A 22,779-nucleotide genomic window follows, 5' to 3' on the forward strand; every position below is an offset into this window, starting at 1 on the left:
AAATACTAAGACCTCCAAAAATAGAAAAAAAAAAACCAAAACATTCTGAACAGCAGAAACTGTTAAACTACTACAACACCTACAACAGTTTTGCTTTAACATGCTCTGTTCAGAGCTGTCGTTATCACAACCATTAGAGCTCCATGCTGAGCGCCAAAAGGACTGTTGTGGCTGACTCCTTCCCACTGAGCAGCCCAGCCTGGTGCAGGGCATGCTCCCATCACACAGCAATGATCAAACATCCCTGTACTGCAAACATTGACTCAGCTGAAACCAAGACAATGAGGCATCGTAAGATACAAAGAACTAAGTTTCAGAGATGGGTAGAAAATTCTCAAGACAATCGAGAACTGGAAGAATATTTAGCGGCTCCAGGTCTCAACTTTATCATCAGTTACACTCAGCCTCTTGAATGGAAAGTGTCAATACCTTTTTCCTTTGATAGCCCAGAGGAATATAACGGTGCAAGTATCACATGACGACGAGCTACCTGCCTGCCGCTGCTCATAGCCTCATCTGTTCAACCTGCAGCAATCTGAGACTTCTTGCACAAAACTGAATTCTGACAACATGCACAAAAATAGTATCTGGAACAGGATTCCCTTCCAACATCCTCCACACACTGCATCATCCTACTAGGACATTGCACATGCAATTATTGCACTTCAGCCAAGGATAGCCTAATTAAAAAATCTTGTTTCTGTTGAATGCCAGCACAGGTCCTACACTGCACATTTAGTTTGCTCAACTGGAACTGGAAACTACTTTGTTTCCTCCTATCTTTCCTGCTTCAATTTTTATTTCTTTTTGTTTGTTCTCCAGCAGCAACCACTAATTAAAGAAGTGAAAATCTGCTTATCTTTTCTGATGGTAATCTTCACCTGAGATTTGGGATTATAATACATGGTCCTGGTAGAATGTCCTGTGCAGACTGCAAAAATAAATGCCGTTCTAATTTAGTGAACTCTTCTGGTAACATTTCACCACTATTAGTTACTTTGCAGACGTAGTCAAAGGAGACCTTAAAAATCATCAAGCATGACAGTAGATAAATCAGGCTGTCTCAGTGGAGTTAAGGAGGCCTCTCTAATTTGAAGAACTCAGCACTCGGATACAAACTCCCCAAAAGAGTAAATACAGCAGGACATAGAGAACAAACTGCAGAACGGCTTGGGTTGAAAGGGGCCTCAAGAATGATGAAGTTCCAACACCCCTGCCACATGCAGGGCCAACAACCTCCCCGCCACATGCAGGGCCACCAACCTCCCCATTTAATACTAGACCATGTTGCCCAAGGCCCCATCCAACCTGCCCCTGAATACCTCCAGGGATGGACAGGGCATCCACAACCTCTCTGGGCAGCCCATTCCAGCACCTCACCACTCTCTTTGTAAAGAACTTCCCCCTGACATCCAACCTAAATCTTCCCTCCCTCAACTTAAAACCATTTCCCCTTGTCCCGCTGTTATCAACCCTTCCAAAGAGTTGGTTCCCCCCCTGTTTATATCCCTTTAGATACTGGGAAGCTGCAGTGTCACTCTGCAGCCTTCTCCAGGCTGAACAAGCCCACTCCCTCAGCCTGTCTTTGCAGGGGAGGTGCTCCAGCCCTCTGATCATCTTTGTGGCTCTCTGGACCATCTCCAAAAGCTCCCTGTCTCGTATTGGGGACCCCAGATCTGGACACAGTACTCCAGATGGGGCCTCACAAGGGCAGAGTAGAGAGGGACAATCACCTCCCTGTCCCTTCTGGCCACCCCTCTACTGGAGCCCAGGATACCATTTGCTTTCCGAGCTACAAGAGCACACTGCTGGCTCACGTTAAGATCCACCAGATCCCAGGCCCTTCTCTGCAGGGCTGCTCTCAAGGATTGCTCTTTCTAGTCTGTATTTCTCCGGCCCAAGTTCAAAACCTTATACTTTGCTGTGTTGAAACTCATTAGATTCACCTGGGCCCACCTGTCCAAGTCTCTTGAGGTCCCTCTGAATGGCATCCCCTCCTTCCACTGTGTTAACTACACCACTCTGCTTGGTGTCACCAGCAAACTTGCGGAGGGTGCACTCGACTCCATCATCAGTGTCACTGATAAAGATGTTAAACAGTACTGGTCCAAGACAGACCCCTGGGAGACACCACTCATTACCAGCCTCCATCTGGACATAGAAGCACTGATCACCGCCCTTTGTCTGTGGCCTTTCAATCAGTTCTTTATCCACTTAGTGGTCCAAACTATCCCTTGTTACACTTCTCTGCTGGACTTAGCAAAAAACTACAGGTTTCCAGCAAGAGCAGGGAGGTCACTTGAGCAAGTAAGCCCTGGTGGTTCTGACAACACAAGAATACAGCAATAGTAGAAATCCATAGTTTCTTCAGACTTAAGTTATCGAGGATTTATGAACACTTGATACCTTGAACTCCTAAAACACATACAGAAGAAAATTCTTATATGGCCTCACTATGTTTTTAAGTAACATATTTGCATATCCGCTTGCATGAATTAGAATCGCATTCACGGTATTCAAATATTAAGAAATGATTTTGCCTAAGTCAGCTCTAGAAAGTATCTACTCCATCTGCACAGTAAGAAGTAAACTACTCAAGGCTGTCTCTGAGCATACTGTAATTTCAAATTATTCCTGCAAGGGACTACTTCAGACACGATAGCCAGCTGAGTCAGGAGCCAATGACTATGCAATTGTTTACTGTAAACTACTACACACAGAATTAAAACTAAAAAAACAGTCATAAACATGCAAATTTCTGGCACAGAAGAGATATCCCATTGCTGCTGAAGTCTTCGGCATGCACACCTTGGGAAAACAAGGTACAAGTATAAGAGAATCTGTTGCATTCAGTGCAGTGAAGTGTTCCTCAGGGGTAATTATTGGAACTGGCACCATTTAACATCTTTGTTGGTGATGTGGACAGTGGAATTGAATGCACTCTCAGTAAGTTTTCAGAGAGCACCTGTGTGGTGCAGTCAACATGCTGGAGGAAGGCATCCAGAGGGACCTTCACAGGCTTGAGAGGTAAGCCTATGCAAATCTTGGAAAGTTCAACAAGGCCATGCACAAAGTCCTGCACCTGGGTCAGGGGAATCCCAAACATGAATATAAGTTGGGTGATGAGCGCACAGAAAGCAGCCCCGTGGAAAAGGATTTAGGGATAGTGATGGACAAGAAAATGAACATTAGCCAGCACTAATTTGCACTCACAGCCCAGAAAACCAACCATGCCCTGAGCTGCATGGAGGTGGCCAGAAGGGCAAGAGACACAACTGCCCTCCTCTCTATTCCACTCAAGAGGCTCCACCTGGAGTACTGTATTCAGCTCAGGGGCCCCCAGTACAAGGACCTGGAGATGTTGGAGAAGATCGAGAAGGGGTCATGAAGATGCTCAGAGGGCTGGAACACCTCTCCTACAAAGGAGGCTGAGGGAACCAGGCTTGTTCAGCCTGGAAAAGAGAAGGCTCTGGGAAGATCCCAGAAAGATCTTCCAGTATTTCAGGGGGCCTAAAGGAAAGATGGAGAGGGACTCTTCTGTCAGAGAGTATAGTGACACAACAATGGGCAATGGCTTTAAACTTCAGAAGGAAAATACATTATATATAAGGAATAAATTCTTCACTATGAGCGTAGTGAGGCATTGGAACAGGTCGCCCAGAGAAGGTGTGGATGCACCCTCCCTGGAAGCATCCTGAGCTCCATCAGATGGGGCTTTGGACAACTCCATCTAGTGAAAGGTGCCCCTTCTCATGCCAAGTGGGGTGGAACTAGATGGTCTTTAAGGTCACTTCCAACTTAAACTATTATATGACCTGATGATCTTGTGTAACTGCAGAAGTTGCCAAGCTTCCACAGCAAGTTTTTTGAAAACATGGCACATACTGCTCAGTTAGTGGAAAAGAATAAGCTACACTTAACTTTCTTTAATACTATCATTTTTCTACATGTAGAGTGGCTTGCTCACAGTTTTGAAATCAACAGTATTATTCAGACTGGACATCAGTAAAAATTTATTTATTTGTGAGAGTGGCAAAACACTGGATAGGCTTTCTAGTAAGGTGTTTGATGCCCTATGTCTGTCAGTGCTCAAGATGCATTTGGGTAACATGTTTTAAATTTTGATTAGATCTCAAGTATTCAGGTAATTGGACTAAAGGATCTGTAAGTTCCTTCCAAATGTAGTATTTTATTCTACTCCTGTTTTATGTTTGAGAAACTGCACATAGCATGTTATCTTGAACTCTTCACAAATCTTCATGATCTCATCTGTGTTTCTGATTGTGATAGCCTGCTGCTCAGTTTGAAGAGAACCACTCTGTTTTTTCTAATAATGTTACTTCCACTAGAAAACTGCAAGTGTCTCACTAAACTCAACACCTTCTTGAAAAACACACACAGAACTCTGCACTTTATCTTCCACCATCCAGGAACAGTACTACAAAGTAGTCAGTGTCAGTGCCAACACAAAAAAACATGACAGAATAATTCTTTGAAGAAATGTGTTTTTATATTCTAAAAATGCTTTTTTTGAAAATTGAGGACAATTGTTATCAATAATATCCCAAATCTACAGACTTTTTATTCAATCTTTGATTCAATCCAAAGCATCTCTTCAGCTGCTTTAGAAGCAAAATGGAATATGACAAATGAAGCACTGAAATTTCTTGCCATGTGTCTAACATCAAAAATCCTAAGGAGCAAAAACACTATAATACTGTAATACCTTACTCACCAACTCCATTAAATTTACCATGTGTTATAAGCTGTTTTATATTCCTTTCCATACTGTAATACACACTGATAAGGAATTGGAGAAAATGCATAAGAACGTGAAAAACAAAAAAAGCTGCATGACCCGTGCTAGGTATCTCTGGAGTGCTTTCCACCATAGCCTAACATGTATGGACTTCTGAATTTAAACTTAACAGAAAGTTGGATGGAATGATATGCAGTTTTTCCACTACAACCAACAAAGAAAGGAGGGGTAGTGGAGAAGAGAATTAGCCTATTTTCCTTTTCTTATACAGGATTTTTAAGGATTTAATAACACCAGCAGTAGCATAGATACAAAAATTACCTGTGTGTGCTGAGAGAGGTGAATGAGGTCGAGGCAGAGCTGGAGACTGGCCATTGCCCATCAAACTCTTTCGATTGCTTGTTCTACAGCTGTTGGGAAAGAGGAAAAAAAAGACATAAGCATCAGAAATACATCACACACCACATACGAACACTTTGCCTTTTTGCTTATTTGTTCTTTCGCTTCCCAGCCTCCTATTAAAATTCAGTGCTATTGCTGATTTGTAGTACTTCTATGAGTTTAGGAAATCTATGAACATCCTCGATAATGACAAAGACAGCAGTTTCCAAAGAAAAAGCACAGCAGAAACTTTTCAAGCCTGCATGTCTGCCATTCTGCCATTCAAAGAAAAGCACGTCCCTGTAGAGTCATTAACAAAATCCTCTTCCGTATCTGCAGCTTTCTTCTCTGCCTTACTTTTTAAATAATGTATAAAAACATACAAGTGCAATCTTAGAAAAATCTCAGCTTATAATCACTATTCAATGATTAAATCTATTTCTGTTACATGAACTGTAGCTCCAACTTACAAGCCAGCAAGAGCAACAATTTATCAATCTATGATACAATAATTATAAATTCAATTATTGAGATAAATTTTGCATCTGTGCCTTTTGTCAGTGAAACAGATGATGCCTACAAAGATGAATGCATTTTTTTACTCAGACATTTTTCATCTGCAAAGCCACTAATTTCCCTTATCACAGGATCATTAAGCAAGATAAATAGTAAATTAATGAATCTATTAAACTTGAGAGGACACACTTTTCTTAAATACACCACACAATTTTTAAGTGTTTTTTTTTCTTAGAGATATTTTATTTTCTCTTGTTTACTGCAGCTACTACAGTCATAAATATGAATCCTCAACACTTCAAACAGTTAATGCCAAGTTATTAACTACCATATCACTATATTATTATAGCGAATTATACATTAACTTATGCATATCTATTAATAATAACAACTGATCTACTTAAGAACAGAAAACAAAAAATGACTGAAGTAGTAACACCTGAAGTACAGAAATCACATAAAACAGAGACGCACTCCAATTTCTAAGCTGACTAAAGAGATAAATCTTCTCAAATGACAGAGAACATATGTTTTAAAGAATCCTCCTAAATTTGGTTATCTTATGAGAAGTATGTTTAATGTACTCACTATGTAACCTACTTTTTAAGTGACAGAACTTCAGCAAATACTCCATATCTTATTAGACAATTCCAAAGTCTTCTTGTTTCATCTCATCTCTAGATTTTATCAGGCTGAAGAATTACATGTGATTGTCCTCTTATTAGGAATAGTCCAAATTCTTCCTTTTGACTTCATGTAATATCACTGTACTTTCAGTAATTTTTTTAATATCATACTATGACAAGCCTCAATTTAGCTGCTACACATTTTGTAAGAAAAAAGGAATAACTGTCCACTGGTAATTCTGCAATCCAAAACTAAATGCAACAGAAAATTTCAGTATTCATTAAACATTTGTTTAAGAACACAACAGACTGCATCTATCCGTTACGGTGAGATGACGAATACAGCTTCTGGGTTGCAATCTAAGGCTATAGGCTATGAGACCCCACTACAAGACATGCAGCTGCTCTGCAAATGCAAGCTTGAGATTCTCATCTTTCACAAAAAAGATACATTTTAATCATCCAATCGCTTAAAATATATAACCAGTAGAAGAGATTCCACAGGTAGCTGATGATTCTTCTTAACTAACCAAACATTACTTCGAAACTTGCACACATGGTTGATTTTGTTACCTAGGTAATTCCAGATATGTATATCTGCACCATTTACATTCAACTACAGAAGTTGAGTTTTATCACTTACGCCTGAATTTCACATGCAAAAGACTCTCTCTATTCGTTTTTACAGTAAAATTCAAACTTCACATTCTACACTTGAAATTAGCACAATACTTCTAACATATCATCTAGGATATAAAACTCCCAGAATCAAAATCTTTAACGTTGGAAAAGATCTCTAAGATCATCCAGTCCACCTACCACCGAACCCGCTCACTAGATCATGTCCCTAAGTATTACATCTGCCCTTTCCTTAGACACCTTCAAAGACGGTGAGTCCATCAGCTGGGTGGGCAGCCTGCACCAATGTACCACCACTCTGCTTGTCCTCTTCCTAAGCTAAAAAGTCAATCACTGCATGAAAACACAAATCCATGCTACAGCTCATCCTGTAGCTTTGTTATTTTGTTCCACAGATTCTGAAATTCAATGTGGTTATCCTGTATAAGTCATGAAACACAATTCCTTCCTCAGATTAATGCTAGAATAGAAGAGGCTCTTTGTGGGTAAAAAAGCTATCTGTGGGGAACTCTGAAAAATGACCTAAGATACTAGAACATTGCAAACAGGAAGCAGAGTCCCACTAAGGAGATAGCAAAGCATTACTGACAAACATATTAGTCTTGAAAGAGCAGTCTTCAGCGTTAGAGCCATTCTGCAGACAAAATCATTTATCCTGGATTTCTATACTCATCAAGCAACTTTTTCCTTCTATTGTCTTCATAAATTTTCCATTCAAATTTGACAAAATAAACCAACAGTTAAGACGCAGCTCTGAAAGAAAGCCTCTCTGTCTACACTGCAGTTACACAGCACAGGAACATCCACAGGGATTGTAAGCTACGGAAATATAACCTTGATAAATCAGAGAGTTACACTCCCAAAAAACAATTCTCTAAGCCTTGGGTTCAGGTTGCACAGCATGGAGACAAGACCAGCAAGCTAGGCAGCAGATACGACACACGGTCTAAAGCACTGAGTTAAAAAATAACTTTTCCAAGAAGATCCAGTCATGTTAAACATATTAACTACAACTGAGGTGTACACAAAATCGAAACAGAAAGTTTGCATTTTTTCTGCTTTTCTTCTTTTCTTTCCCAGGAAAATCCTCCCTGGATTTGAACCTGTTCCTCACAACTTGAAAAACCCTGAACCACTATGTTTGGCAGTAGTTTACATCCTACCAGCTGTGCCCTGGATTACTGGCACCGTTCCTTATCATGGAATCCAATTTATAATTTACTATTTGGTTTCCAAATCCCATCGCCTAAACTCCTGCTCTCTGCCACCAACACTCCTGCCCACTCACAATACTTCACTGCTGGGAAATTCCTCCCTCACTCTCTGCTATCAGGAGCAGCGAGCGCTCTGACCTCTGAGTCAGTCCAACTGCAACAGATGAACGCTTCCCATGAGAAGCACTGCCTGATAAAGCAAGAACAGGACACTATGTAAAACGTATTCTGCACTGAACTCTGTTAATCTCAGAAAGCAAGGGTTAACTACAGCTGCTGAAAGGCAGGATCCAGCTGCATGAGGCTGTATTACTTTGCTCCTTAAACAGCTACCATTTTTCCTCAGGCAAAAGCTCTCTGGGCAGAAATGATGGGAACAGCTACACCCCCACCAGCAGTGCATGAAGCACTAGCATGGCCACTAAATACAGCTGCACTAAGCTCCTGAAAACACTAAGTATGCTGCAAGACTGAAAGGGAAACTTCTTCTAATTGCGTACTCAGGACAGGTACCACATCCAGAACTGAACATTTGGATTTTGTGTTGAGGGACATGGTTTAGTGAGTACTATCGGTGATTGGTGGATGGTTGGACAGGATGATCTTGAAGGTCTTTTCTAACCTTGGTTATTCTGTGATTCTGTGAACTGAAATATTAAATTCTGATTTCCTGATAAAAAAATGGCAGTAACAGGGAGAAGCACACATAAAAATGAAAGATTCTTCTTCAGAAAGAGGGTTAATATGTGAGCAAATTACTGGCACTAAAGGTTAATTGCTTTCACTCCCCACCCCTACAAAAAAAAAATACATTAAAAAGGACATATTTATAGAGATTGCCTCTTGCCATGCTTTTTGTAGCTTTAATCATTTATGGTGATCTCATCTCAACATCTTAATTAACACATGTAATGAGGATGGATTTGGACTACAAGCTATCATGACAGTTCACCACCTTTCATGGTATATGCTGAGCACAGCACTTTGCAACACAGCTTCCTAATTTTGTTATCAGTATAATACATTTAGGTGAAAGTAAAGATTAAAAGGGCACACCTCCTATTTAAGAAAGACTGCAAATAAATGTTTTATTTGCTAATGTAAGTGCAGATAAAATAAGCTATTGCTGTACCCAGAATACGAAGCTTGACTGCATAGATACAAGACAGGCTCATAGTGCAAGATCAGCACTAGCATAAAGGAAGTAGGGATAAGAAAGCAGTTGCAATCTTTCTGGTGTTAAAACCGCACGGCTGAAAACTACCTTAGGAGGAATGTGCTGTCCCTAGCAAGACTTCAGATGACGCCACTTTGCTTATACAACAGAGTAAGTTGTATTTCAGTTACATTTAACTTATTTGAAGCTAACTCCATAGTTAAGTTCATGAACAGCAACACTGAAGAATCAACAGGACACTCTGCTTTAAGTTAAAAAAAATAATAACAATTAATTAAAACCTCTATAATGAGGAATTCACTGCTTTTGATTTGTGTTCTGCTTTTCCAGAAAAAAAAAGTCTTCTGCATTAAAGGGCAGTCTGGTGAGCATTTCCAAGCTCTCCATCATCCATCGAAGTTCTGTGGGGCACTAATTCAAAAGAATGCAACAGCTGTAATGAAGAGATGACATGTGCGATGCACACAGAATCACAGAACTGTAGGGGTTGGAAGGGACCAGAGATCATCGAGTCCAACCCCCCTGCCAAAGCAGGTTCCCTACAGCAGGTCGCACAGGTAGGCATCCAGGCAGGTCTTGAACATCTCCAGAGAAGGAGACTCCACCACCTCCCTGGGCAGCCTGTTCCAGTGCTCCGTCACCTCACTGTAAAGAAGTTCTTGCGCACATTTGTGCAGAACTTCCTATGCTGCAGTTTCCAGCCGTTTCCCCTCGTCCTGTCTCCACTCACCACTGAAAAGAGTCCATCCTCGCCATTCTGCCCCCCACACCTTAGATATTTATAGACCTGGATCGGTCCCCTCTCGGTCTTCTTTTCTCAAGGCTGAACAGACCCAGTTCACTCAGCCTTTCTTCATATACAGTGCTTTCCTTGCCAACAGGAACCATTAAGGTTGATGATGCATCTTCTGATTTAGGAAAACAGAATGCAACATGGGTGCAGTTAAAGAAGTTTCATGCCTAGGTCACTTTTTAAAAGAGAGCAAACCAACCAAGACTGTTTATTCATGAATGCTGAGGATTTAGGGTTACACAAGCAAAACCCACAAACCCTACTCAGAGCAATCTGCTATCTTGTTCTGCCCTACAGCTAGTGGAGAGTGCAGAGTAAGGAAGCACTAGTTTCCAATTTTGAGAGAAATTTCTTAACTTAAAGGCTGAATTAAAAAATCCGTTAGGTGCCACCACTTAGACTAATGTGGAAAACATCTGAAGGTGAGCAAAACACAAGATCAGTGACACTGAACTTTTTAAATGGATGTCGATGATCCATACTTACATACATTTAGCATAACATAGTATTATTTTCCAAAATATTTTAATAGACTATGTTTGCAAATATACTTTCTATATATGGTGTATCTATGTATGTATGTTTACACATAGACATAGATATAAATACATATAGATACATGAAGTTTTATTTTAGAATCTTATATATACACACATAGACACACATTGAAAAACACTACTTATTAAATATCCTACACGTTGCAAGGAATTATTCTATATTTTAGTGAGCTGAAGAAATAGTCATGGTATTTGCTGGAAAGTTTAACTGTTATGATGGAAAGGTTCAAGTTGTATTTAAGCTTTAGTCAACTTGAATGAAGACGGTTATACTTTGAAGACAGCTTTCAAAGCATAACAAACACAAGGAAATACTGAAATACACAGCCGCTAGCAGTACTAGCTTAGCAGAGTATGTCTTGATTTTTTTCCAATACAGTTGTGAATGTTTCAGCTCTGACTGCTACCTGGGTGAAACTGGACACACAGACTAGACACTTAACAAGTGCTTTTCTGCAGTCACTGATGTCTACCAGCTTCCTGCACGTCATCAAAACTCTTATCTTCCCCAAATAACAAAGAAGGAAAACGCAGACTCTTCCTCATTTTTCTAGGAAGAAAATATGTTGAAAATCAACCTTGAAATGGAAACAGCTGGATGCACGATCACCCTCTGCACAGACTGTCAAGGAATTCAAAGACACATTGGTCAGCACTGGTGGAGAAGAATCTGCCAAAGTAATTCATGAAACTGCAAAAAGTATCTCCCAAGTCTCTTCTGTTCAGACCTGTGGAAGATTTGTCACACTCTGTCACAAAGACTGATCTCTGATGCTGTGAGAGAAATCTTCATTTCCATAATGCACTGCAACACAAATAAACATAACTATGCCTTTGCCTAATGTAGCTACATCCGTGTTCAACATATTTTGCATTAGTGTTTGCTTTTATTTTTACTCCTAGCAATTTTGATCACACTTCTTTTTTTCTCTTCAAACAGAAGAAAAATGGTATTTCAAGAAATCTAAATCTCCCCCACAGACCTAAAATGTTCTATTTGTCTGTTCAGCTGCTTCCTAAAAAAAACCTGATACACTTCAACTGATTAGAGACAAGCATTTCATTATTTGACACAAGACTGAGTATTTATGCTAACTTCTAACCCCCATAGTTGTACAATATCCATAGAACTGCTGCACACAAGATAAAACTTGTTATGAACACTGCATGGGAAAACAGCAAAGACCACAACACCCAAGATTATAAACGAGACTCCTGCACAATTCCGCTTCCTTATCCTCAATATGCAGTTTCTGAAACTTTGTATCATACAAGCTACTGAGAACACATCTGTGGGAATGATTAATTCTGCTGCTGCTTCATTTTTTTTTTAATCTTACGTGTGTTTTGGGAAGAGATACAAACCATATTATTAGCTGAAAAGCACATCTGCTATCACACTGTGACATTCAACAAATTCCTCAACATGTAAATATTTCTCTTTCAAAACAAAAAAGACAAATAGCTAGGCAGTATCAGAATCAGAGGAAAAATCTACAGGGATTGCCTGACTCACCACTAAGTATGACTTCCATAACAAAATTTGGGAAATTAAAAAAGGGAGAAAAACCTACGTGCAAAAAAAGAGTAACTGAGAGGAACAGAAGAAGGTTTATAACACTTAGCTACTAGTCCCTTAAAAACAACAACAACGTGTCATGTATCACACCTGTGAAGATCAAAGCATCAGTAAGTTTGAGATGCTAACCAAACGAGGTAGTGCCTTGACTTGCTTGCAGATAGCTCTGCCAGAAATCATTTACATCAGACGGGAAATAACTTACTAGAGTGCATGCCTATCACAGCCACAGCACAAATCTCACCATGTTTTTGGCCATTCAAAGAAATTTCACATTAACAAAGGTTATTCTAGATTTTGGATTTTGACTACAAGCCCTTGGTATATCTCTTAATAAGATGATGTGGCCCCATATTTCTCACCACGTTGTGGTGCTCACCTCAAACCTTACTTTGGGGACAGGATGTTGCCTGTGCTTCCCCCTTGCCCACTGTTAATATCTTAGGAGAAATAAGGCAAGGTCAGTTACTACAGTAGAGTGCTGTGCACTGCCCCCCCCGCCCCCACCCCCACCCCCACTGGCATCAGTTCTGCTTTATTACTCTGGACCTGCTGTCTCCTGTGCCGTCTCATGCAGCCCACCACTGATGGTGCTTGCTGTTCGATCTGCCCTCACTCTGGGAGCTGGCTGGTGCCTCTGGCTGCTGCTGCTCCCAACATGCACAGTCCAGACTCAGGAGGGGGCAGCTGTGTGATTTCCGCAAGTTCCACCCCTAGCTGATGTAAAGGTATGAGCAAGGCCTTTTCCACACCCACCACAGACAGCCTAGCCAACTAGCCCAACTCACAACTTTTACCCAATTTGGCTCTGCCAAAAAACAAAAACAAGATCCACAAAGACAAAGCGGGTCATGTTCCAGCCATTTTTCCTTTGAATAGCATCCATCCAGACTCAAAGTCTAACCACAGCAAAGTCCCCAGGCTGCTGCAGCACCACAAGGGAGCTAAGCTCAAACCCCAAGCTTTCTGTAACTCCGGTTGAAAATGAGACCAGCACAGTTCAGAATTAAGATAAAAAGTGGGCGTGCCTCCCGACTGCTGACAGAAGACCTGCTTATCCAGATACTGCAATCTACACAGCTTTCTTGCTCTGTTTTCCACTTAGACCTGCCACCTCTTGGCTTGCTCAGCTTTCTCCTTGCTGACAGCCATTCCCAACAGCAGTCCTATGGGCATCACTGCTCTTAATTCACCTCATTACATTGGATTGGTGTATTATGATGGTGCGATAGACAGTCCTCCTCATAACATTGAGAGATTCCCCAAATAGCAGAGTGGCTTTTCTGAGCATTTCCTGTGGCTGAAAGAGCACACGTGGTAGTTTCTAAGGGTAAGTCTACCACTGCCAGAAATTATCACGTTTACACATAAAAACAGCCTAACAGCTCTGATGCCTCAGTGACAAAACAGATGCCTAGGAAGTAGCTCAGAAACGATCAATCTGCTTTCATTTGGGGATACGAAAGAGAAAGGAGAAGAAATGACTTAGTCTGCTCTACTTCCTGCTACAGTTTTGTTTTACCTTACTTTCAACCTCCTTGCAATTTGAACATATGTCAAAACAATTTACATTGCTAATGTTACCTTCATAAAAAAAGGATCAGAGGCTTATTAAACCGAAGTCTACACAGCAGAGCTCAACATGTTTATCACATGAAAGTATCTGCTCTACACCCTAGCCAGAAACTCCCCTCATGAGAAAAGCCACTAAAAGACAAGCCCTAGAAATATTTTCCCCATACCACAATTGTTAGGACAGTTGTTTTTGAGATTTTCTTCTAAATCATTTTATATAATTGCAATAAAATTAATAATATCCTAGAATTCAAGGGTAGTAAACTATGTGGTTTTGTATGGTTTCACTTTCAAAGCCAATAACAGCCTTCTGTTTTAATCCCTAACCTATACCTGACTTCTTTCTTCTATAACTAAATAGGAATTCATTTTTTACTTTAATCAATAATTACTCCACATAGGACTCAATGTTCTCCGTTGCTAGATTTGGTAGCTCACATCCTATCAAAACTACAGAAGAGTGTATGCTAAATAAATGGTTTTTTTTCTTTAAACCTTTAGATAAGGTTTTGATAGATTGGATAATCAGTGCCAGAGAAAAAAATGAAGAAAAATTACATTCACAGATCAAACCTACTAGGAACAAGAGCCTGACATTTTCTAATTCCTAGCAAGCAGGGCACCAAAAAAGCTGTAAGACGCTGTCACTGTATGAAGTGCTCTATTATCCACTACTTTGAAAAGCTTAACTAAATAACTGCTAAATAACTTACCTTCCCTTGCTAGAAAGAATTAAGAGATTAAAAATTAATTAAAACCTCTGGCAAACTAAGTGTTCATTTTTCTATTTTAAAATTAGAATTTCATAAATCACAATACTTCAACTACCACTAGCTCATTCCTTATGTTTATCACTGTGAGACTTCTGCCTCTTGTGGTGTCACGGTTTTCTGAAATCTGTAGATTTAACCTTAGCTAAATCATCACAATTCTCCTGGAACTGGTAGGTTTGACTTCAGCTCATTCATGCTAAAAAAGATAAAAATTATAACTCATCTGTAAACAACTGCACCCAGAAGGCAAACCAAATATGTGTGCACATACATACAATTTTAAACTTTAGGCAGAAGGTCAATAAGAAGAGTAGGCAAAGAAAGTAGTGGAGTTACAGATAAATCAAAACAGAATCCATTAAAAAAAAAAAAAAAAAAAAAGTTGCATTAACTTCATTTAATTATTCAGCGCTTCTGTGGAACTTTTTCACAGCACTGTACAACCAGCATTAAACAGATACAGCTTTACAGGACCAAAAGCTGGAAGAAATGACATGCTGTAAAAACACAAGTCTGTAAATGAACTCAGGAAAAAAAAAAATTCCTTTGTCTTTTCTTACAAATATCCCAACCTCCCATTTTTATCTTACATACAAGCTTGTGTGAAGTTTTTAGCTACTGCTTGCTTCAAACCGTGTTACTCAGAGGAGGATCCCTGCTTTACACCTAAAAGATGAAGATGTAATTTTTAACATAAAACCTAGCAGCAGATTCTGAAAAACTTCCTTTTGTCACAACATGCAGGGAGCAAGGCAAAATCTTTCAAGGATATTAGTATTCAGACACATTCCTCCAGTAAAGACAGCTCTGATCACTCACATTATTTAACCTGATGAGAACCAGAAGGGAGAGCAGAAACCCACAAATTCAGAAGCATTGCAGTGTGAATTAGTTGCCTATTGAGCACCTGCAAAATAAGGGAAGTGAGCTTCAGCTTTTTCATGTCACTGTCAGTAGTTTCCTTATCCCTTCCTTCTTTTCTCTTATGACTCTGAGAGTGTAAAAAATACATACATTTAAAATCTAATTTTTAAGTTCAAGGTGTAAGTTTTCACTCTTTCTTCAAACTAATTCATGCAAGTAACAAGAACAGTTCATTCATTTTAGAGCTGAGCTTTTTAAAAAGAGTATATAGTCAAAATATCCCAAGTGGGAAGAGACCCACAGGAGTCACCAATGAGTCCAACCCCTGGCTCCATGCAGTACCACCCAAAATTCAAATCCTGTGTCTGAGAGCATTGTCCAAACACTTCCTGAGCTCTAGCAGCTTGGTGCCATGACCACTGCTGGCACCCTGTTCCAGTGCCCAGCCTCACTGTGTTGCACACCCTGTCCCCAGCCCCCAGCTGCCCTCCCCTGGCACAGCTCCATGCCGTTCCCTCAGGCCCTGTCGCTGTCACACAGAGCAGAGCTCAGCGCTGCCCTCCGCTCCTGTGAGGAGCTGCAGCCGCCATCAGGCCTCCCCTCAGCTCCTCTGCTCTGCACTGAGCACACTCACGGGTCTCAGCCATTCCTTGGACATCTTGCCCTTCAAACCATTCACCATCTTTGTAGCCTTCCATGGACACATAGCTTTATGCTCTTACACTGCGGTACCCAACCCGCACCCAGTGCTGGAGCTGAGGCTGCACTGTGCGAAGCAAAGCGGGACAACCCCTCCCCTCTCCCTCTGGCAGTGCTGGGCCTGCTGAACCCCAAACACAAAACCAAAACACAACTATATAACTAAAGTTCCATTTGTACTGTTTTTTGCTTGGAATTAGAAATTCAACAGTGCTTAAGCAAATAGTTAATACACTGGAATTAAGGAATTTACAAAAAAAAAATTTTTTTTTTAATCATTATTTAGGACAAAATGTGGGCCCTTCACTAGTTAGGATCCTGAATACAAACGCTTGACTGCGAGGCATTCAACCTGACATTTGCAGCTGCTCCCAGGAGACCTCCAGCCGCACCGTCAGTGCCCCACTTGAGTGTGCACACAGACAGAGCGCGTTGCCAAAGTGCAGTCTGCAGACAAAAGAGTCTCTCTCTTCATCGAGAGCAGCGTTCTCCTTTCCTCCCACCATCAGCTGAGCCGAAGTTTTGCAATTAAATCATAATTAAGCAATCAGAAGCATTATTTTCCTAAGGAAAAAAAAAAATCCTTTCCTTGTGCCCATTCAGCTGCCGGTGTCTGTTCAGCCTGCCAAAGAGGACATCAATTAATGCCAGCTACGGTGGCTTTCATGAAGAGGCTGTTTGTTCAGTAGGAACTGGTTGTCTGCAAACTCATGCTGAAATCTTAAGTGACCAAACAATCCATGTTCATCACCATGAACATACGTGCAGCCAGCAACGTGGCACTGCCTGTCAGTTATATGGAGCTGTAATGAGCTACATTTTTCCCTCCAGAGTTTTCCAAACACAGTCAAGTCCTTTTAATAGCAGAACAGGAAATAACTAATTTGTAGAACTCTATGTATGGGCTTTCTTTTTTCCAGATGAAAACTGACATAATGTAACCAACATAATTGTTAATTATGATTTTTTTGTTTAAGAAAGCTTCATGAGAAACTTGACAGAAACACACTGAAATGCCCTCCGGGATACTAACACACAGCTGACACTATTTACAAAATCACGGAAACTACATCAATCACTTCTTTTGAACACATTTTTTATTAGACGTGTAGTATCTATAATTAAGAGTGAGCTACGTATCTGTACTGATACAGCTATGTGAATCTATTCCATCGACATAGTTATATCAGTATAGAAGTCTTTTACTGGTTTAGATTTTCCCAGATGGAAAATAGACCAAGCCATGAGAACGTAAACTCTCTTTTTCAACCGTAATTGCATACGAACACAGCTATTTCAGCCTAATTAACTGGGCAGATATAACTCAAATGATTACCCTCATATAAAAGCCCAGCATGTATACCGAGTCTGAGAGCAACAATAGCCTCATGCAGCAGCACACCTATTTCAGGAAGGCAGACTATTACACACGCAGATGGCACTGCCTTGCTGCAAAGTCACTGTGACGTACTGGGAACATCTGAATAATTTCCAGTGAAGCAATTCAAACATCTCCAGGCATACTCATCAGCAGGGATGACAGCAAAGGGTTTATGACATGCAACCACCTTTTTTTATTTTTTTGGTAACACTTAATCATCAAGCACCATACAAGCCAAGAATGATTGAGTGATTTACATATGTAAGTTTGCTGCCACAGACCTGGCTCTTAGCAGACATGCACATTTATGCTATTAAAAATAGTATAGTGCAGAATTAAACAGAAGTTTCAATGGCGTAAGTTTCAAGTGACTGCATTACTCAGTGATGTCAGAAACAAATTATCTGGGACACTCCAAATAAGTACTGTTATAGTGCTCACATTCCTCCATCAAGTGCTTTTCTTCCCCCTGACATGCTATGTTTCTTTAATGACCTACGTATATAAAACTCAAAAATCATAATTAGTAATATTTTAGAATCTTGTAGAGTATGTAAAATAGGATTTCTGGAGATGAAAACATAAAGAGTGCTGGATTGTAATCTCTAGACAAGCTCTTCTAGGCTCTGAAAACAAATTATGCATAATTTAGGGAGACCAAAAATTTTCTTCTCTGCAATGATATATACTTCCCATAACTGGTGATCTAACTTAAGAATAACACTACTGGACATTAAATTATTTGTGAAAATCTACTGACTGAAACTGCAAAATGAGTATCATTTTTATGGGAAAAGCACAACAAAACAAAAATAAAAGCAAAATGCGTTGCTTTTAAACAAATGATCATTGAGTAGTACAGTCTCCAGGTAGAAGAGTGAAATGTATCTCTGAGAATGGACGTGGTCTGTAAAATTCATCTCTATGTTGCCTTTACCAAGATTTATTTCTATGCATAACTTACAGAAAAGTGCCTTGTTTATAGTAACATTCCTTTATTCCTTCAGTGGCTAATGTAACATCCTATTTTCTCACAAAAATCCAAGAACATAGAAGCGAGGTAAAGAGAAAAGTGAAACTTAATGTTTATCCTTAATATAATTCTAGGTTATGGGCAGCAGATACAGAATCCCACAAGAATACAGTGAAAAAGACTAAATGCCTCTTAAATACAGAGTATAGAAGCGATTCATGAGAAAAAAATCTACATATGCTTTGCCCTGGATAAAAATATCCCTACCAGGAAAGGTTCATTTCGCTACAAAGTAATATACTGATTGTCTGTAAACAGAAGAAGTAGGTCACAGACAATTCATGAAAGCAAATGCCAATGATTCAATGTGCCAAAAAGAAAAAAAAAAAAAAGAAAAAAAAAAAAAAAAAGAGTGCAAGGATATGATTTATAGTATGCAAATAGCTATGAGCAAGTATCTGAGGAGGAACCATTTCACAATGCAGACTCATTTAATTCATCTTGGTGTGTCAGGAATGAAGTATCACATAAAAGAACTGGAAAAGCAACATCCAAAAGCAGAGAGGAAAGAGCAAGCAGTAATAATTACATTTAACATTTTAATTTTGAATACATTGGTTAACTTACTGTCTATAGCTATGAAAGCTTACCTATGTGACACAACAACAGAAAATACTGCCTGTCACATGAGCAAGGGATGACACGCCTGTAGTTGAAAGTTGAGTTTTAGTAATCTATTCCAATACGAGCAGAGTAGGTAATTTAAAGAAGAAAACTAGGTGAAAACATTGCCATTTGTAACTGTACGATGCTGTACTTACAGCTACGCTCAGAGTCCTAACTTCTAGATTCATGCAGCAACACAAAAAATTTTTGGCATTTAGGGCAGGAACTCTTGGATTGATCATTTCTACATTGGGGTTTGTTTGAGGATTTTCTTGGAATTTTATGTGTAAATCCCTGTTTGGGATTTACACATTGGCAAAATAAGGACATAATATGAACAGTAAACATCTGACCACAGTAAAAATCTAACTTTGACCTATAAACATCAGAAAAGTATGCACTAAAATCTATACAGCAGTCAATGAAATTCAAACAAAAAGGAGCGCTGGCTTGAACTAACAGTGTGGATGAATGGTGCAATTCAATACAAAGTCCTTTTTCTTCAGACATCCATCTTTGCAAGAACTCTAGTACTGCAGAGATCTTAAAGCTTTGTTATCCTACAAGGACAACTATTTAACTTTTGACTTCAGCTAAAATTCTGCTTTGGAGTAGCAATGTACAGGACAGAAGAAAAATGATGGTGGAATGAATAAAACTGAGAAGGAATCTGTGTCAAAAATGAGCAACGTGAATAGCTGGAACTCTTACAAACAGCATTTACTGCTTATGAGCTCTGAATTACAGAAAACAAATCTGCAAACGCTCAACTGTTATCTCAGAATGAGAAGAAATGTACTTAGAAGAAAAAATAGGAAAAACATGATTTTTGCTTCCATTCACCCAGTTTTGAACTAGAATTTATGCCTACGACTAGTACTGGGTTTAGAGCTAAGAAATACTCTATTTGCCACTAAAACAAATGCCGGCATCTACAGCAAGAACACATCTCCTCCTTTCCTCAGCAATGTGTTTACTATGTCAATCACATCACTTATGTTCTTCCAATTCATTATCAAGACATACTACAATCTTAGCAATTAACTCTAGCAATTAACATGGTAGATACATTCATCTATGTATTTCTGTAATATGTGCTGCCATGAGGTTCCAAGATCCCTAAGATTCATGTCTGTGATTCCAGCACAGAAAGACATCTTGCACATTCCAAGTCACTTCAAGCAGCTCAGATGAAAAGAACTGAAAGCTGAATGTAGAGTTCAAGTTGAATTCAGTAGCTTTAACACATAACTGTTCTGTTCTACCAAAATCTTGCTTTGGCATAATTTCTACATATCTCCTTTTGATGGCATAAAGGCATACTCAAGTGGGACTACTTCATGAGTTTGAGCATTTGTCCTTCATTTTCTGGATTTTGCAAAACAAATGCCCCAAACTACTAACTTAGTCCAGTGATTTGATCCGTTAAACGTTAGACTTCCTACTAATACAAGTCCTCACTCAGCTTTCCAAATAATCTTTACAATCACCTTCAACAGACAGCGAGCTCAAAAGCCAAACCTAAGCACATAAATCTGAAAGACAAAAGAATGTCAGTGAAACCCACTTCCTCAAATGTTTTGAATATAAAAGAGGATAGACATTCACTAGGATTTTCTTTTCCTTAAATGACAACTGCAAAAATTATCACTACTCAAACAAACAGCTTTTGCTTTTGTAGGTATAAATTAAGTGATAAATCATTAACATAAACTAGTGTTAATATAATCATACACTTTTTAATCAATTCCAATCTACAAATGCGTAATTAAACATTAAACTAGAATGTTCTTCAGGCTTTCAAAATCTAGAGACAGTTTGTGCTGGTAATGGTAACACACAAAATCTGATGTACATACAGGTGTGTGACTAATCAAAAAGTGACAGTTTTCTCAAACTAGCTTGAATTGACTAGAGAGCTCTAACTAGTCTTTATTAGTGTGTACAATCTTCTGTCTCATTGGGACTACAGCCAATTTAGCTGATACAGGAAATTATCAATGACTGAAATTTTTGGAAGTGATCAGTTAAAACAGAGAAATAACACACACAAAAAAAAAATCCACAGAAACCAAAATACACTTGTTGGTGAAGTGGCATTCATCAACACATACTTCCTCCTGCAATTTGGTGTAATAACAATGCAATCTGATAATCTCATGCTTCCAAAGCTTTCCATTAGATTTCAGGTGACTGTGGGAACAGCTGACAGCTTATAAATTTATACAGATTCTTTATTTCATATTCTTCTTACAGAAAAAAAAAAAATCATAATTTCCTTTAATTTTTCTTCTTCTTCTTTCTATAAATAAACTCGAACAAGAATAATAATCGCACATCTTTTAACATAGGGAACCAGAACCAGTATCATCCTGCAACAATCTCCTATGCTCTCATGAACTTCTCTAAGACCAAAGCTGGATTGAATATTAACATTACTGGTAATTCACAGGCTTGATGGAGTATCCGTAGAACAGAGATCTGAAAACAATGTCACATAGTAACTTCAGAACATAATATTCTGCTTTCAGATTCTGATTACGCAATTTACAAGTTTTTACAAAAGTTAATTTAATTGCTCTATCCAAAGAGAGAATTTCTGGTTTTCACATTCACTGATGTCTCACAGCATACTTCATCAACGTAAAAAAGTAGTAACACATCATTCACGAGAGGTGGAACTGAAAATAATCTTTAATGTGATAGAAAACTACACGTCATATCCTTTACAAGTCTAGCTTCAATACTTCAAATGCCTGTAGCCATATCACCTCGTGCTGTGATTCTGCCACTTCTCAGGCTACACAGCATTAGGCTAACTAGCTGCTGCAGGAAATGATCATCTCTTGTGAGTCAGTGCTAAACACACACCCCACTGCGGTGCTGCAGGGCACAGTGCTGCTTTTCGGATGAGTCTGCGCTGCCAGCCACGTGAGATCATTAGAGATTACTGCAATTTTTAAGAGTAAGGTTAGTTAAATACGCGCTTTTGAAAATAACAATCCAATACTCAGAACCGCAGGTCAACTGAACATGATTTACTGGGCTGCTTTTCAAGATCTCAACAAGCTAACCGAAGGAAAATGTTAATCATTTTAACAGAACATTGCTGTTAAGTTCACTTGATTACTCTCCTCTCTGCTGTACCAATACTTAATTTGAAACCAACATACCTAGTGATAGATTCGGGCTTCTGAAAACTATCCAGCCTAACAAAAATAGGCCTGTAATTACTATGCATATATGTACATGATTTTACCACTGAAGACAACTTACGACCAAAGACAACAAAGTGTAACGAGGATATTTTGAGTAAAACCAGATAAATACGTATCGATACATTTAACAAATGAAATTCCTATCAAATCACTGGTCAAGTGTAAAAAGTAAGTAAATTATACTGATAGTCTCTTTGGAAGGCTATCACCATTATGCATGGGAACAGAAGAACAGAAGTTTGTTGATTTTGTTGAGGCAAACAGGTGGCACATAGGCACCACGCAGACTCAAAGTCTGAATTTCCTGATACAACGTATATTGAAAAAAATATCAATACCGTGAGAAGAACTAACTACTTCCAAAGAGGGGAACTGATACCTGGCACAAT

The 22,779-nt window shown here is 39.2% G+C and overlaps 1 protein-coding gene across 6 annotated transcripts in view; it reads right to left on the bottom strand.

The window, feature by feature from the left end:
* The window catches only part of MAST4 (microtubule associated serine/threonine kinase family member 4), a 193,308-nt gene that overhangs the window by 69,088 nt on the left and 101,441 nt on the right, over positions 1-22,779 (bottom strand). For all 6 annotated transcript variants that reach the window (XM_042875163.1, XM_042875166.1, XM_042875165.1 and 3 more), the window contains one exon: positions 5,081-5,169. In XM_042875163.1, the coding sequence (XP_042731097.1) occupies positions 5,081-5,169 (89 nt within the window). The remainder of the gene's footprint in view (positions 1-5,080; positions 5,170-22,779) is intronic.

This window comes from Lagopus leucura, unplaced genomic scaffold (assembly GCF_019238085.1).
Source record: "Lagopus leucura isolate 7727_CA_CO unplaced genomic scaffold, USGS_WTPT01 Super-Scaffold_100014, whole genome shotgun sequence".
In the NCBI taxonomy this organism is placed as follows: Eukaryota; Metazoa; Chordata; class Aves; order Galliformes; family Phasianidae; genus Lagopus; species Lagopus leucura.